Consider the following 14433-nt stretch of genomic DNA (forward strand, 5'->3'; position numbering starts at 1 on the left):
GTCAAGACTTTGAAATCCCTTTCACAGCCTGCCTGCAGTACCATCACAGCCCAACAGGGGGCTGCGGCCCACACGAGAGATCACGCACAAAGTAGGGAATGTGCATATGTATCACATATTTTCTATTAGGGGCCAAAAATGGTTAGTCCAGCGGAAAAAAAATACATGTACTCTATAAACTGAATAGAAATGAAATGTATGATGAAATGAGGAATTCCATTATTGATAGCTTTTTTCTTTCGAGGGCAAACGCCACCGTCGAGTCACAGAGCTGTCCTTGCGGCAACACTCTCAGCACCGACTTCCAACAGCAGTTCGGAAAATGGAGCCGTCAAGCAGGTGAGGCAGGCCTGAAGTAGGTCCTGACCTTCATGCTCGACACTCACAGGACAGCGACCTCACCAGCGCCTCCATTAAATGTTGATGACTGGCTCTTGCATGATTTTATTTAGTGTGTGTGTGTGTGTGTGTGTGAGCCCCTTGACAGGATTTGGCATGCGTATTTCTCGTCAACGTATAACTCCTAGACCGTTTGTGATATCGCGAAAATTCCAAAATTATGGAGCGGCAATCTGTCCAGGGTGTGACCCCTACCCCGCCTTTGATTGGCACAGCACCCCGTGCAACCCTCGTGTGGAGGATAAAGCGGTAGAAGGCAGATGGATAGATCCCGGAAAGACAAGATTAGCCGGCGTGTCACACGTTTGTGACGTCAGCTCGGCCCTAAACGGTTGACTAACTGCCAGATATCGAAAGTGAAAGTTATCTTGGAGAAAGGAGCAGAGGCACTCACTTATTGGACATTTTCTGACAATAATACAGCCATAAAATCGATATAAAACCAGGCAGCCTCATTATCTTGATGGTGTTATCAGTGTCCAGTTGTGACAGATTCAGCTGGTACGTCTATATATATATATATATATATATATATATATATGTATATATATACATATATATATATGTACATATATATATATACATATGTATATATATATATATATACATGTACTTATTACCATCACTGGACACTCCCAGATTAGCTTGAATGGACATATATGCGATACCGGTGTGAGTCTTTAGTAAATATGACATCTGCAGTGGTAGCAGCTACTTAAAAAAAAAATCCATAGCGCCGTCCCCTGAGTCAGTGTTGTTGTTGTTCTTTCTGTCATTTACAGGACAAATAAGTGAGAGAAAAGAAATGTGTCCTTGTGTTGGGAGTCCTTTTATGCTCCAGTCCATGACTGCCATGCAGTTCTTTTGAGCTGTAAAAGCAAATAGAACTAATATTTATTTACTTCTTTTTTTTTTCATGGCAGGACATGTCGGTAGTGAAAATATCAGTCGCAACGGGGGGGGGAAGACATTCATTTTTCATTCACTGTCATGAGAGAACGAAGACGCGGGAAAATACACTTAAAGAGGCACCGGACTAATTCGGTTTCCGTTGCCGTCATGAAGACGAAGCAGTAGTAGGTTAGACTCGGGTACTTTTCCTGCAGGTGATGTGCTTTGTCATAATAAGCTCCCCCCGTGAGGAAAAAACACATTAAATACTCGTCAAAGATTTTTTTGTTTTATTGTTTTGGATAACATAATATTAATAATGCATTTGTGCTGCGAGAAAGCAAGGCTTATACACATACATAATCAATTCTTTATTGATATTTTGATGCTACCAATGAGTTTGCCTTAGTGGAATTCTGTTGTATTACTTACAGTGACAATAAACCTATCTATCTATCTATCTATCTATCTATCTATCTATCTATCTATCTATCTATCTTCTATTTAAGAAGCTGAAAAAAAAAAACCACTGACTGCTTTTTTTAATCTCAATAATAAGTTCTTATTATCTATCTATATTTCACAGAATTTCAACGTAAATGTGCTTGTTCTGATATGAAATAATAACATATGTATGATGCAAAATTCATCTGATCAAATCAGAAATCATTTCAAATATGTTTTTCAAAGGAAAAATGACCGCTTCCGCTGATATCCCCGAGATAATATCGCGATCGCATTTCAGTCAAAAAGTAATCGCAATTCGATATTCATTCAAAATCGCGCAGCCCTAATTTGACCCAAGAGAGTGTGTGCCACATCTCACACCAACTGCAACCAAATCCAAATAATTCACATGTCGCTTTATTTTAAAACACCGAAAAACCCGCTGCAAAATGCACAAAAACATTGTCACAACATCATTACACGGGAAACATTAAAACCCCATAAAGCCCATTGGAGAGTCACGCCGCTGCGCCGCTGTGCTTGTATATCCCTTGATTACAGGGGCCGTAGCAGAGTTTGTTCTGTAACAAATTTGAAGTCACAAATCTCGGCGCTCAATGTCAGGCCGGTGTTATTGAGCACGCTCGCAGGTGACGGTTTACACTAGCGTGATGAATGAGCGTGTTACCGAGTGCTGACATGTCGGCTCTTTTACGTGGACTTTTCTTGGGTGACAGTGGTAAGAGATATATTAGGCCTGGGCTTCACAGGAAAAAGATACATTTGCTGTTGGGTTGGGGGTCTTTATGTTAAATAAATAAAATAATAAAAGTTCCTTATACACTATATCGCCTCGATAACAACAGCTATGAATAAGACAGCCGTATCCCGACCATCACGAGACGTTATAATCTAGTTAGTATAAACTGTAAACAATATTCCCCGCATACACGGTTTATTCAGCACCAGTAATAGGGTTCCTGACCCAATACTGACAACTCAGACAGTACATTAACTTCTCAATCTTACATCCTCCCCCTTAAAATAAACAGCCCATAACACGGTTTGGGCACGATGCACTTAATGGGAAAAAGCTCACCTCATAAAAACTCACACCAGCTGAACCGTACAGTAGCTCGAGAATATGTTTGCGATTGTGTCCGGCAGTTTGAGAGCTTTTTTTCTGCAAGGATATGAACTTTGTGTTGCTTTGTAAATGGCCAATTCTCCCACAAGTCCATTTGGCTCGAAGGGAAATGGGAGACGCCGGACTACCGCTGCCTCATTTGAGTCATTTAGGTTAAAACTGAACAAAGGATCAGGGGGAAAAAAAACTCAACAAATTGCCACTTTACCCCGGATATAATGTCTTCTTTCAAACCAGATAAGCACAAATAACTAAAAGCAGATGCAAAATCAATTAACAAAAAAAAAAGCAGGAGGAATTAATGTGAAACACAGCGAGCATGAAAGGGAATGAATATAGTGCATTCGCAGTGATTTATGAAGTCATAATATTAGATCGCCCCGTTGTTCGTTAGGCTCGCAGTGACTTAAAGTAACACAAATATCTGCAGCAGTGAGAGCAGATGCACTGTAACGTTGCTCTGATTACATTATCCGCGATGCAAGCGCTGAATAATAACACATACCTGCTTCAGAGTATATGATAAATGTTCTTCTGCATGCATGAGGATAATGAAAAACTGTCATTTTTATGTAAGGGGGTCAAAAACACTTCTAAACGTGCTTGGAAGGAACTAATCGATAACAGGTTCATCTGATATGCTGCGTCCTTTGAGTCTATGCCGCAGTCTCACAGGCATATTCATAAGATGAGGCAGAACCCGGCGTGTTTGGACTTTAGTCTGGCGTTTTGTTATTTGGTCTGGAAACGCTTTCACATCATTTCACACATATCTCTGCTCGCACAGTGGAGCCCTGGGAGTTTTCGGCTCTCAGTTGACATCTCACTAACGTGCGTGACAGAGCCCCGGATAACTACCAGAGACTGAAGCCGCTCTCCGCTCACAATTGTCAATTTGGCTGGCTCAGAGATAGCCAGATTTATCTGTGATACAGCTGTCCATCATCCCATACCATCAGTTTTTTCCTTATCTTTCATCAATCTGAATTACCACGGACGGCGTCTGATAACTTGCAGCGAAATCGCAGCCCAGGGCGCCCGGGAGCCCGGGAGCCGGTGGCTCAAGTTCTGTGCCAAAGTTTTCATTTCGACAGTCGCAGTGAGAGATTGAGAGAGAGAGAGAGAGAGAGAGAGAGAGAGAGAGAGAGAAGACGGCAGGCTACAAACACTGTGGAGGTTCATCGAATGCAAGATGACGATGATCCATCATGTGGAAGTTTGTCTGTTTATCTTGTATCTCGGGCTGAATACCAAATCTAAGCATGCAAGAGTTTCCTCTCTCTCTAGCCCGGGTGGTATTAATCAGATGAGGGCTGATGCACCTTAGATGTGTCACCTAAACAGCAGCAACTGCACCTTCAGTGGCGATAATGAAAAAATGCTTTACCACCATATGCTGCGAGTATGAGCAATTAATTTGAAATTAACAGGCGAGAGAGTCAAGCAGGCACGTCTGGGAGGGGGATTATTTGCAGACTGCCTGCGCGCCGCCGGTTACACGTTGGCAGCTTTCGCTCAGTCGGATGGTTTCGCGTCTGATTCATCTGCCTTTTCCTTTCTGCCGTTTCAAGTCCAATCTTTCACCAGATGCTTGTGTCATAAAGAAGCGGCTGCTGCTGCCAATCAGGATATTAACTCTTCGCTAATTCCTCCACGCCGTCTCTCTGAAGCCACACACAGAGGCGAACATCTCGCTTCCACCCCTTGATCTGTCATGTCGCGTGTCTTTATTACAGAAATTAGGATGCGGAAAAAGCTTTCAGAGTGATTTTTTTTTTTTCCCTTTACCAGATAATTGTGGATCTAATACATCAAAGTACCATTGAAATCACTGAAATAAGCATCGTTTCATTCCCAAAGGTAAAGCTCATCGCAGTGAAATCAAATTCAATCTATTTTTAGGAATAACACTAGTTATGAAAGTGTCATTCTCCTTGAGAAAGCAAATAACCCACCTGCTGTGGGTGGCCCCTAATTGACCGTGTTAAATTGTAGTTTGCATGATCCATTTTTAATTGCTCTATAATTAAAACCATGATAGCTAGTACATTCTTTTTTTTCCTGGTACCAGAAAGCAAAGCCCTCTGTCCTCTGCCCAGTCAGTTACATGTAGGCAATCTGAGGAGGCGTCACGGGATCCCCCTGAACTAGCCACGGACGATTCGGTTCTAAATGATGTGAATAATAATAATAATAATAATAATAATGATAATAATAAAAAAGTTATTTTTCTTAGTTAAGTGATGTGTAGTGTAGCTCAAATTGAAACCAGTAACAGGTAAAAACAGTAGACCCGAGGTGGGGTACAGCAAAGGCCCTCGCATACTCTCGCGTCAGGGACCATCGGGTGGCGGCACAAGTCTGGACGCCGGGAGTAGGGCGTATTCCTACCAAAGAAGAACAGAACGATGCCTCGGTCACGCCCGGCCCGAATCGTGTCATGATGCGCATTGGGTCTACCAGTATACCAGGGCTGTAAGAGGGGAGTACAGAACCAGGGTGTACTAAAAATCAACGTATTAAGTACTCTTATTTCCCTTAAAGCAAAATACCAGCGTATATACACTGTTGGATCTTTTTTTTTTAACGATATTGTGACATCATAACCACTTGGCAGGTAATTATACAGAATATTGTCGAGATTAGAATGAGGTACATTATATACCATATGGGTGGGAAAAAAGCTTCACTCTCCCTACATCAAGCTGTCACAGATTTTGTTGTGATATAACGCGGGATGTCGGGATGGTAATGGTATTTCAGACACGCATATGCGGACACATCCGCAGAGGGAGGGGGGGGGGATGAGAAGCTGACAGCTATTAACCCATCAAAAGAATAACCGCGGCTGCCAAAGCACGCGAGCTCAAACAGAAGACGGCCAGCGTCAGCCGGGGGTATCTGCCTCGGTCACTAGGCTGCGGGCAGCGACACGGCGGCGGCGGCGGCGCGCCACATGACTTCCATTTTTTAGAGACAAATCAATCTGCAAATGACAGGCTAATTGCCATGAAACTCACAGCATGACCCATTAGAGCTCATACACCAAACATGACATGGAAGAGTATAATTACTTGCATCCTAAATCGGTGGTGTTGCCGTAGTGCACACAGATCCGTCGTGTCACTCTTCGCTGCCGTGACATCACAAGGTTAATTGAAGAGTCCGGACAGACATGTCATGTTTAAAGTTTTCCAATTTGCTATCTGAACATTCGCCAAGGCGACGTGTCCGTGCGGTGTTAGTTAAAGGCAGCAGCGAGGTTTCAACAAGGTTTTGTTGTTCAAACCATGTCCAAACTTCCTTCAGTGGTCGGGAGTAGGAGCAGGCAAGGATCTCTCTTTCCTTTGATAACGCTGAGCCCTCTGCGCTGTTAATCTAGTATCAGTTGAGATTATCGGGAGGAGTTTGAAATATGCTGACAAACACTCATTGGATTCTAAAAACTAAGATAAGGTAATGCAAGCAGGGCTGCAACAATTATTCGATCAGCTATCTTGATAATCAGTTGCATTATTTTCCAGTTTCTTCGCTCCATATCCCAGATAAATCGTTAAAACTTGGACAAAACACGACATTTGAGATCATCCTCATGTCTAGGTTTTGTTTTTTAACATCTTAAAACATCTTTTCAACATGTTAAAATAGTGTATTAACAATTTAAAATGAAGAACACCAGATTTTGAGTGTTAAATTTGAACAGTAAAAAAACTGATTTAAAGGAGTTTTAATTTGAGTTTTTGTCCCAATGTCCAAAAAACAGGCCAAAAAAATGGAAACTATGTACAGGTGTTTTTCCAACTCTCTCTTCTCTGGTGATGGAAATTACCGTAATAACCACATATTGGCGTTGACTTGCACTCGCGCAAAAGCGTCGTCTGTTAAAGGGTTAAATTAGACAAACCAGACAGCAACAAGACCCTGAAATCACACCTCCAGATTCTGCATATCCACACTGAGAGTCTGTAAACAGAGATTATGTGCTCTCACCTGGTATGACTATTCATCAGTGAATTAGTCAGAATGCAGGATGCTCTTATTTATTGGAAACCCGGCGTCTCCCCAGCTACCACGACTGATCCTCAAGCGTAACAACCGACCATATGTTTCACTCCCTTTAAAATAGCTTTTCAAGCAACGGACAATGCGTGTTTTTGTGGAGCGAGGCTGTTTCTACTGGAAGCCATGCCAGAAACAGGGAAAATGTTCTGTTTTACAGTGTAAAACAAATAAGCATGAGACAGCTGCGTGCACCCACACGGAGCAAACTCACTGTCAAAGTACACAGCTCATTTTCTTTACTGTCATTTCTCCTCTTTTACACACACACACACACACACAGAAACATCCTTAACAGCCAAGAACACGCCATTCCCTCCACATGCGGCGGACAAGTTCCAAACACTTGCTTTCAACGGCAGCTATCAAATGCTTCATGAACAAGGGCGGCTCGCTGCAAAGCAGGCCTTCCAGCTGTGAACTGGCAATGAGATTCTACTCAGCAAACACGAGCACACAGACAGGGATCAATAACGCCTCCCCCGTCTTTACCGCTCGCATTTCGGTATGGAAGCCGCCGCACAGTGATTCACCGACACTCGACAACACGAAACATTTGTGCTTCCTTAAGTGGCTGCTGTGTAAAACTGGGCTTTAATTGTACTATTAGAGAAGGCATGATTAAACAAATGCAAATTACACATTTTGTCTGAAGAGGTCTCCCCAGCTAACAAGGTGAGGCTGCAGCACATGAAGCCCAAAGAGCTCAGTTAATAACGCAGTTACATAATTTTTTTTTTTTTCTGCCCGTACTGCATGAAAAGACAAAGAAAATGCAAATTTCACTGATGTCAAGAAGTACAGGATCCAAACCGAATAACAAGACCAAATGCCCCTGTGTGTACTGCAGAGAAAAAGTATGTGTTTTTTTTTTTTTTTTGTTCATGCCAGTGTATATACGATATAATTATAATATACTGTATAATTAAAATTCAAACAGTTTGGCTCCATCATTCTGAAACATGCCGAACATGGCATGTGAGCAGATGTGTCGAAGAAGCAGACGGTTCTGTCACGTGACAATTTCAAGACACTTTGGGATTTGGGAGAATCTGCTTACGTCCTTCTAGGGACAATAGATGTAAGTATCTCAACATGTGCTGCTGTTAATTTAAACCATTACTCATCTTCAAATCAGTAAGGATTCACGCCCGGTGCAGTAAATGTGAAGGAAAGCAGTGAAACGTGAGTGTTTAATCTTTAAACTCTCCCCGCACCACTGTGTTTCACTGTGGTCAAAAAACATGCAATTTCACATTTCAAGCCGATGTTGCATGTTGTAATTTACTTTAATTCGAACTAATCTAAGGGTTGACCGTCAAAGACACGATTCTGTTTGAGACGTCAACACAGGTGTGTTTCCACTAGCACTATATATATATATATATATAGATATAGATATATATTTTTCCTTTTTTTTACCTTTAATGCAGGTGCAAGAAAACGATATCTTCACTCGTAACAAATGCAAAGCAAGTTTTCTGTAGGCGCGGGGTCATTCCGTGTCAGCTCGGTGTCTTATAGGACTTGAAAAGGGCAAAGCAGTGAGTAAACCAAATGACATTAAGGGAGGATGTGAAACACTCTGTGCACCGGTGACTGAAAGCTGACCTTTTCACTGTGATGCAATTCAATCTCAGTCAGCCACTGCATGAACAGTTCACGGCTTTTCCGGTAGGAGGAAATCTGTCGGGGCGAAACTTGGTGACACATGGTGACGACATTGTTACATCACATACAGTATACGCTGATCTGAATCATCACATGTTGGATTGCTTTTAGTTTCAGTAGTGACGTAAAGTAGCAATAATTGTGCAGAAGTCACAAGATTCCATTAGATATTAAACATGAGTACTTTTTGGCCAGGTGTGTTTATATGGTTGGTCAAAATAAAACAGTTTTTATCAGATTGTCTAGGTTGTGCTGAAAAAAAGGATATAAGATAGTCTATATTGCTATATTCTTATAGCCTCTGTATATACTGTACATTTAAACATAGTAAGAATAATGATGCTCCAAATTCTAGCTTGTGCCCAAAGTTTTTAGACTATTATTTAAAAAAAAAAAAACAACCAAAAAACTGACATTTTTTTCTGAATCAAACAGAAATGTGCAAATCAAGCAACGCCAGCCACATTCTGCTTCATCAATTTGAATTTGTATTCAGTCGTTCACGATCACGCGACGACTAAAGCTGAAATAGTCTATTATAAAAAAAATAGTATATTAAAAAAATGATTCCACGGTGCAAAGGCAATACAAAAAGGACACATCTGCATCTGCACCTGGTCACCTCCATGTACGTTTAATCAATAATTCAATTATTGGCTAGCCGCTACTCTATTTAAGAATGAACACTGTGACAAGGAGAGAGACAATAACTCACTGTTGACAGTGTACAACATCTAAAATACCCTTAAGCTCATATTTATATATATATATATATATATATATATATACACTGTATATGTAGGATGTTTTGCTATGTCAAAATCCCATTACATTTTCCTCATATGACAGTCTGTTAAGTGCACTGTATGTTTTGTGTATTTTTTTCTTAACGTGCCACAAAGTGACAGCTCTGCCGTAAAAAGCTGTCACATGAAGTCATCGCCGCATTCATCTCGTGATTCATTAGAGCACGCGCTATCATCGCGGTCACATTTACCCAGTCGTCAATTCGATGCCACCGACGTCTCCCGGATGAGAGGCAAAAGTTAATTCATTCCGATTTTCAGACAGCAGAGAGACAAAGGGACATTTAAACTGCCATATTTTTGCTTTTGTGCTTTCACATACAGGACATTTGGAGGGTTTGATTCTGACAACTCGATGCCCCCGGGGTCATCGACAGAGGATAAGTGTTCAGCGTTCACCGTCTGGGAAGAAATGCTGTGAAAGGACCCGCATCCTGAAGAGTGTTTTCTTAATGTCGTTCCGCGAACACCTGCCTATACGTCATCTGTATTTGCGATGCGTTCATGAGCCACGCATGAAACCAAAAAAAAAAAAAGAAAAAGAAAAAGCCTTTCCTCTCTTTGGTTATTGGAGTAAAACTGGCAGAGTATGTGCACAGTAAAGTAAACACACACTGGCTTTTTAGTAGAATTCTCTCTGAAGCAGAACAACTTTGTAATTGTCAGCAATATGGAGCCAAAAAAAAAAAAGAAAAGAAAAAAGAAGAATCTTTTGAATACACCCTGGCACTGGAGAGCGTTTCCCAGCTCACAATGGTTTCCTCCCCGTAGACTGAACATGAACGTGCACACACTCACACACAGACATAACCACGGGCATAAACACAGCGTACACACACACACACACACACACACACATTTGCATAGCTATTTTTCTTAGGACTTTGCTTGAGGTCATTTGAATACATTTGTTCCTATTATACTGTATAAACCAACGGGTGGGAAAAGAAAATTCAAATGAGGACACGATGACGTTCAAACCCATACACAAGCTTTGACGTGAAATGAAAGATACGCGGATGACCTAAATCGTTTTTTTTTTAAAAAAGAGAAAAATAAGGGAAAGGAAAGCGCAAATAAAAAGAAATTAGTGCCACGTCTGATAAATGCGAACGCAACAATTTAAGAAGTGGAACGTGGCGCAGCATCTACAAAAGGAATATTTCATTTAAGGGAGAAGAAAGAGAAGAGAAAAGTTTGCTGAGTGAACTATGTTCACAGAATACAAATGTCCTCGACTAAACTTTACCATAAACACACAAGCCTAACCTCATCTCACACCTTAACCCTTTAACACCTAAGCCTCATTATGTCCGTCTGGACTACTTTCTTGCATATTTTAACCATAAAGGGTCAGAGAATGTCCTGTATCGAAGTGAATTTTGCAGTTGACTGCATGTTGAAATAGTATATTAACAGTTATTGGGAAAAAACACTGTAGTTGTACAACAGGCCAAAAAATGTTAACTTTTTTCAACTCTCTCCTCTCTGGTGAAAAAGATGCTGACTCGCCGGCTTCCTGCAACAGGGCGAGTGAAATTACCGTAACAACCACACGTCGGCTTTGACTTTGGCTTTCCGATCGCACAAACCGTCCGATCGCACTTGCACATAGGGTGTCCCATTGCTGCCCGTGAAGTCCTGACAAGGTCGGCGTTCCTAGCGGGGGAAGAGGTTTGAAAAACACCCACACCCACCCACACACGGACTAATCGCACCTGCCTTGAGAAGGATTTGTGGGCAGCCTGAGTCTGCAAACGGGCATCTGGTTCTCCTTTAATTACAAGCCGCGACATAATAGGGGATGGAGCGACCATTTCCTCTTCCCCACGGGCTATCTGGAAGGCTACAAATGGAAGATGATTTCTCTATATGGCCTAGATTTCGCCTGCAGTCAAATTCCCCTCTGCCCTGTCTAACAGCTTATCATTGTGCAATAACAATGTCAGAGAAAAGTGCACCTGACGCTCAGCCCACTACCCCCTCTCCCTCTCTCCCTCCCCTCTCCCTGCATGCTTGCTATCTATCATCATGTACCACTCTCTCTTTCACACACACACACATACATTATGACAGAGGCAAACAACTGGATTGTGGGGGAGTATGATTGAAACGACCAGATTTGTATAGAAAGAGAAAATGTTATGTACAGCTTAAAAAGCTGAATGCTTGATGAAGAACACACTTAACACCGAGTACTAAGCAGGACGGTGCAGCAGTCATTTGCCTCCCTGAAAAAGTCTATTCGGCTTTGCTGTGGGATTTCGGGAGCAGCTCCTCCTCGGGGCTCACTTAGAGTTTGGATTAGAGACTGCTGCTGACTTCACCATGTGTGATACTGGTCTGTTAAGCATCTGGCACTTAAATGTGTGGAGTCATTTCCCCTTTGCGACGAACGAAACGAAGATGCTGCCCTAACATTAAAACCTTACACAGTGGACCTTTCACATATAAACCCTCTCCATCCACAGGACACGTTACCCCAAAAATACACCGGTGGCAGAACAGATGCGCTGCGGAATGGATCCGCGCTCCGCTTCGAGTTTTCTCGAGGTACTTCTCGCATGGAAACACACTGTATACGTTGTAAACACAACAGACGGAGCACGTCGCGTTCCCATGGATTCTTTCTGTGCTGTATTTAAGTTATTTTTCCATTTCCTCTCCCACTCGTGTTGAATTCCGCTGAATTTATGCAGGTCGGCTGCGGCATTCCGCCAGAAATAGAAGTGCTACTTATGTTTCATTCTGAAACTGAGCGGACCCGACACGCAGCCATTAAGGCCCTGGTATACTAACGCGCATCGTGCGCATGACCCGATTTGAGTAACGCATGTGCAGCCCAGATTTTGGAACCGCGTTTGGACCATGTTGTGGTCACATGAGTTGTGCATTTAGTCATTTAACTCTGAGTTTACACAACTTCATACAAGTGCCAATCCTCACAGTCAAACTCTGAGTCTTGAGTACAGTTTCCCATGGTTTGCATGCAGGTAAAAATGCACTGTTTTTGTGGGACACCAGACTGCACACTATTCAACAATAAAGCCAGTCACTGGTTTTGATGTTATCAGTGTGTAACATCACGCCTCTAAACAATTGCAAAGGTTGCAGCACTTCCAGCAGTATCGTCATAATTGATCCAAACCTCACAACCATAAAAGGTTCCTGTTGCACTAAGAAAAACAACAATATCATTAGCTGTTGACCTTCAACGTAAACTCTAATATAGACACGAGGAAGAGTAAAACAGCTCTAAGCTGCACAGACTTGTAAGCTGTCAACACATCCAAAGCAACGCAGCTTCAAAGGAGCAGACACACGAGTGAAGAGATACTGAAAAAATAAAAACAATCAGAGGCAGTGGAGCTGAAGGCAAAGAGACCATCATTTTCCTGGCCTGTGTATCCTGCCAGTCCGCCTCTGTCACCTCACTGAGAACGCATCCTCTGGTCAATCAAAGACCGAGTCAACCTCGGAGCATAAGTTAATACGAGTCTCGGCACTTCAGCTTCCGCAGTCGCACAGGTGACCGCGGCGCGTCTTTTCTTGGCTCGTCTGTGGGATCCGAGGACGCCGTCTGTCCTGTCACAGCGTGGACTTCCCCGCGCTCGCCGCTCTGCGTTATTTACAGACGCCGCGGCTCCAAACAGGCCCAGCTGGCTCCCGACGAGCCCTCCAACACAAAGATTGATGATGGGATGTCTGGCAGAGTGAGGCCGACGCCGGAGAGCCTTTGTGTTGCTCTGTGTGTACAAATCATTGCCTCTCATTCCACTGAAGGTTCGGCGACGGCAGATTAAATGACAGAATGAATTCACATCAGACGAAAACACATTTGTTCAAGTGAATTAGAGCAGCCATTCAATGTAAGAGAGAATTAATTATGCATGCTCGGTACTGTCGACTAAAATCGTAATTGATATATTCAAGCGTTAAAGTCATATTTCATCACAATGTCAGATAGTAAGCATTTTATGTTTTCTTCTGTAATGAAGCGCACACCGTGAACAAGAACTGAGACGTGACAATACTGTTTCTTCCCGTGTCCATGTGGGTTGTCTCCGGGTCCTAGGGCAAAAGTGAGCCCCGCCTATGGCCCTATGTCAGCTCGAATTGGCTCCAGCGACCGCCGCGACCCTCATGTGGAGGATAAAGTGGACGACGAATAAATGTAACATCACTTTTTTAAAAAAGCCATTCAGTTGAACGGATGGACATGGCATTTTGTGGCTTTTAATCATTACAGTCACCCATAACCCAAACCCCAGCCCATTAAAACTAACCTTTACCCGTGGTTACCCGTCCAGTCTATTTTATGTATCCCACCACTTAACCTTTGTATATTTTTTTCACTAATAGATTCATTTTACGTCAAAAACACATAGTCATCGTGTCCTAAGACACTTTTATTTTGAAATTCTGTGAAATATCTATCATTGCATTATCAGGATAAACTGCTCAAGCATACTTTTTTACTTGACCAACCTCCCTTGATGCTTGTTGGCCCCAAGGTCACTTGATTTTGAGACCTCTGCCCTAAAAAGAAATAGGACGTACTGTATACTTCCTGTTAGCAGGGTTAAACCAGGAAGCAACAATTTATTGAATGGCCACCAAGGTGGGCCGGTTGCAAAAAAAAGTGGGGAAATAAGCTTATTTTTCCACTTTATTTATAGCTTCAGTAAACATTTCCCAAAGGGATTAATGGTCTAAATTGCTAAGGTGCTCTTCAGTGGCAACTATGTTGATTTGTAAATGATGTTCCAGTTTCACAATAAAGCGCAGCACAAATAAGGGATTCACACGACTGCGGTACAAGCTTGCAACATCCAGCAGTTGAGCGGTTGCAGGTGAACTTCGAGGTTCGAAAAAAAACTGACAAATCACAAGGCTTCAAAACGGGAGTTGCCTTTAACTCAACGCCACTTAAGTATAAAGTCCGCGCGGAATGTCATTTAGATTATCTGGGATATTTACAATCCCAGGAGGAAAGTAGCAATATGCAGGCAC

The 14433-nt window shown here is 42.4% G+C and overlaps 1 protein-coding gene across 1 annotated transcript in view; it reads left to right on the plus strand.

The window, feature by feature from the left end:
- LOC122779710 (mitochondrial import inner membrane translocase subunit Tim22-like) overlaps positions 1-13592 on the plus strand; it is a 41106-nt gene extending 27514 nt beyond the window's left edge. The window contains exon 3 of the mRNA XM_044042296.1: positions 13496-13592. Coding sequence (XP_043898231.1) covers positions 13496-13592 — 97 coding nt within the window. The remainder of the gene's footprint in view (positions 1-13495) is intronic.
- Positions 13593-14433: the final 841 nt, after the last annotated feature.

Source organism: Solea senegalensis, linkage group LG13 (genome assembly GCF_019176455.1).
Source record: "Solea senegalensis isolate Sse05_10M linkage group LG13, IFAPA_SoseM_1, whole genome shotgun sequence".
Classification (NCBI taxonomy): Eukaryota; Metazoa; Chordata; class Actinopteri; order Pleuronectiformes; family Soleidae; genus Solea; species Solea senegalensis.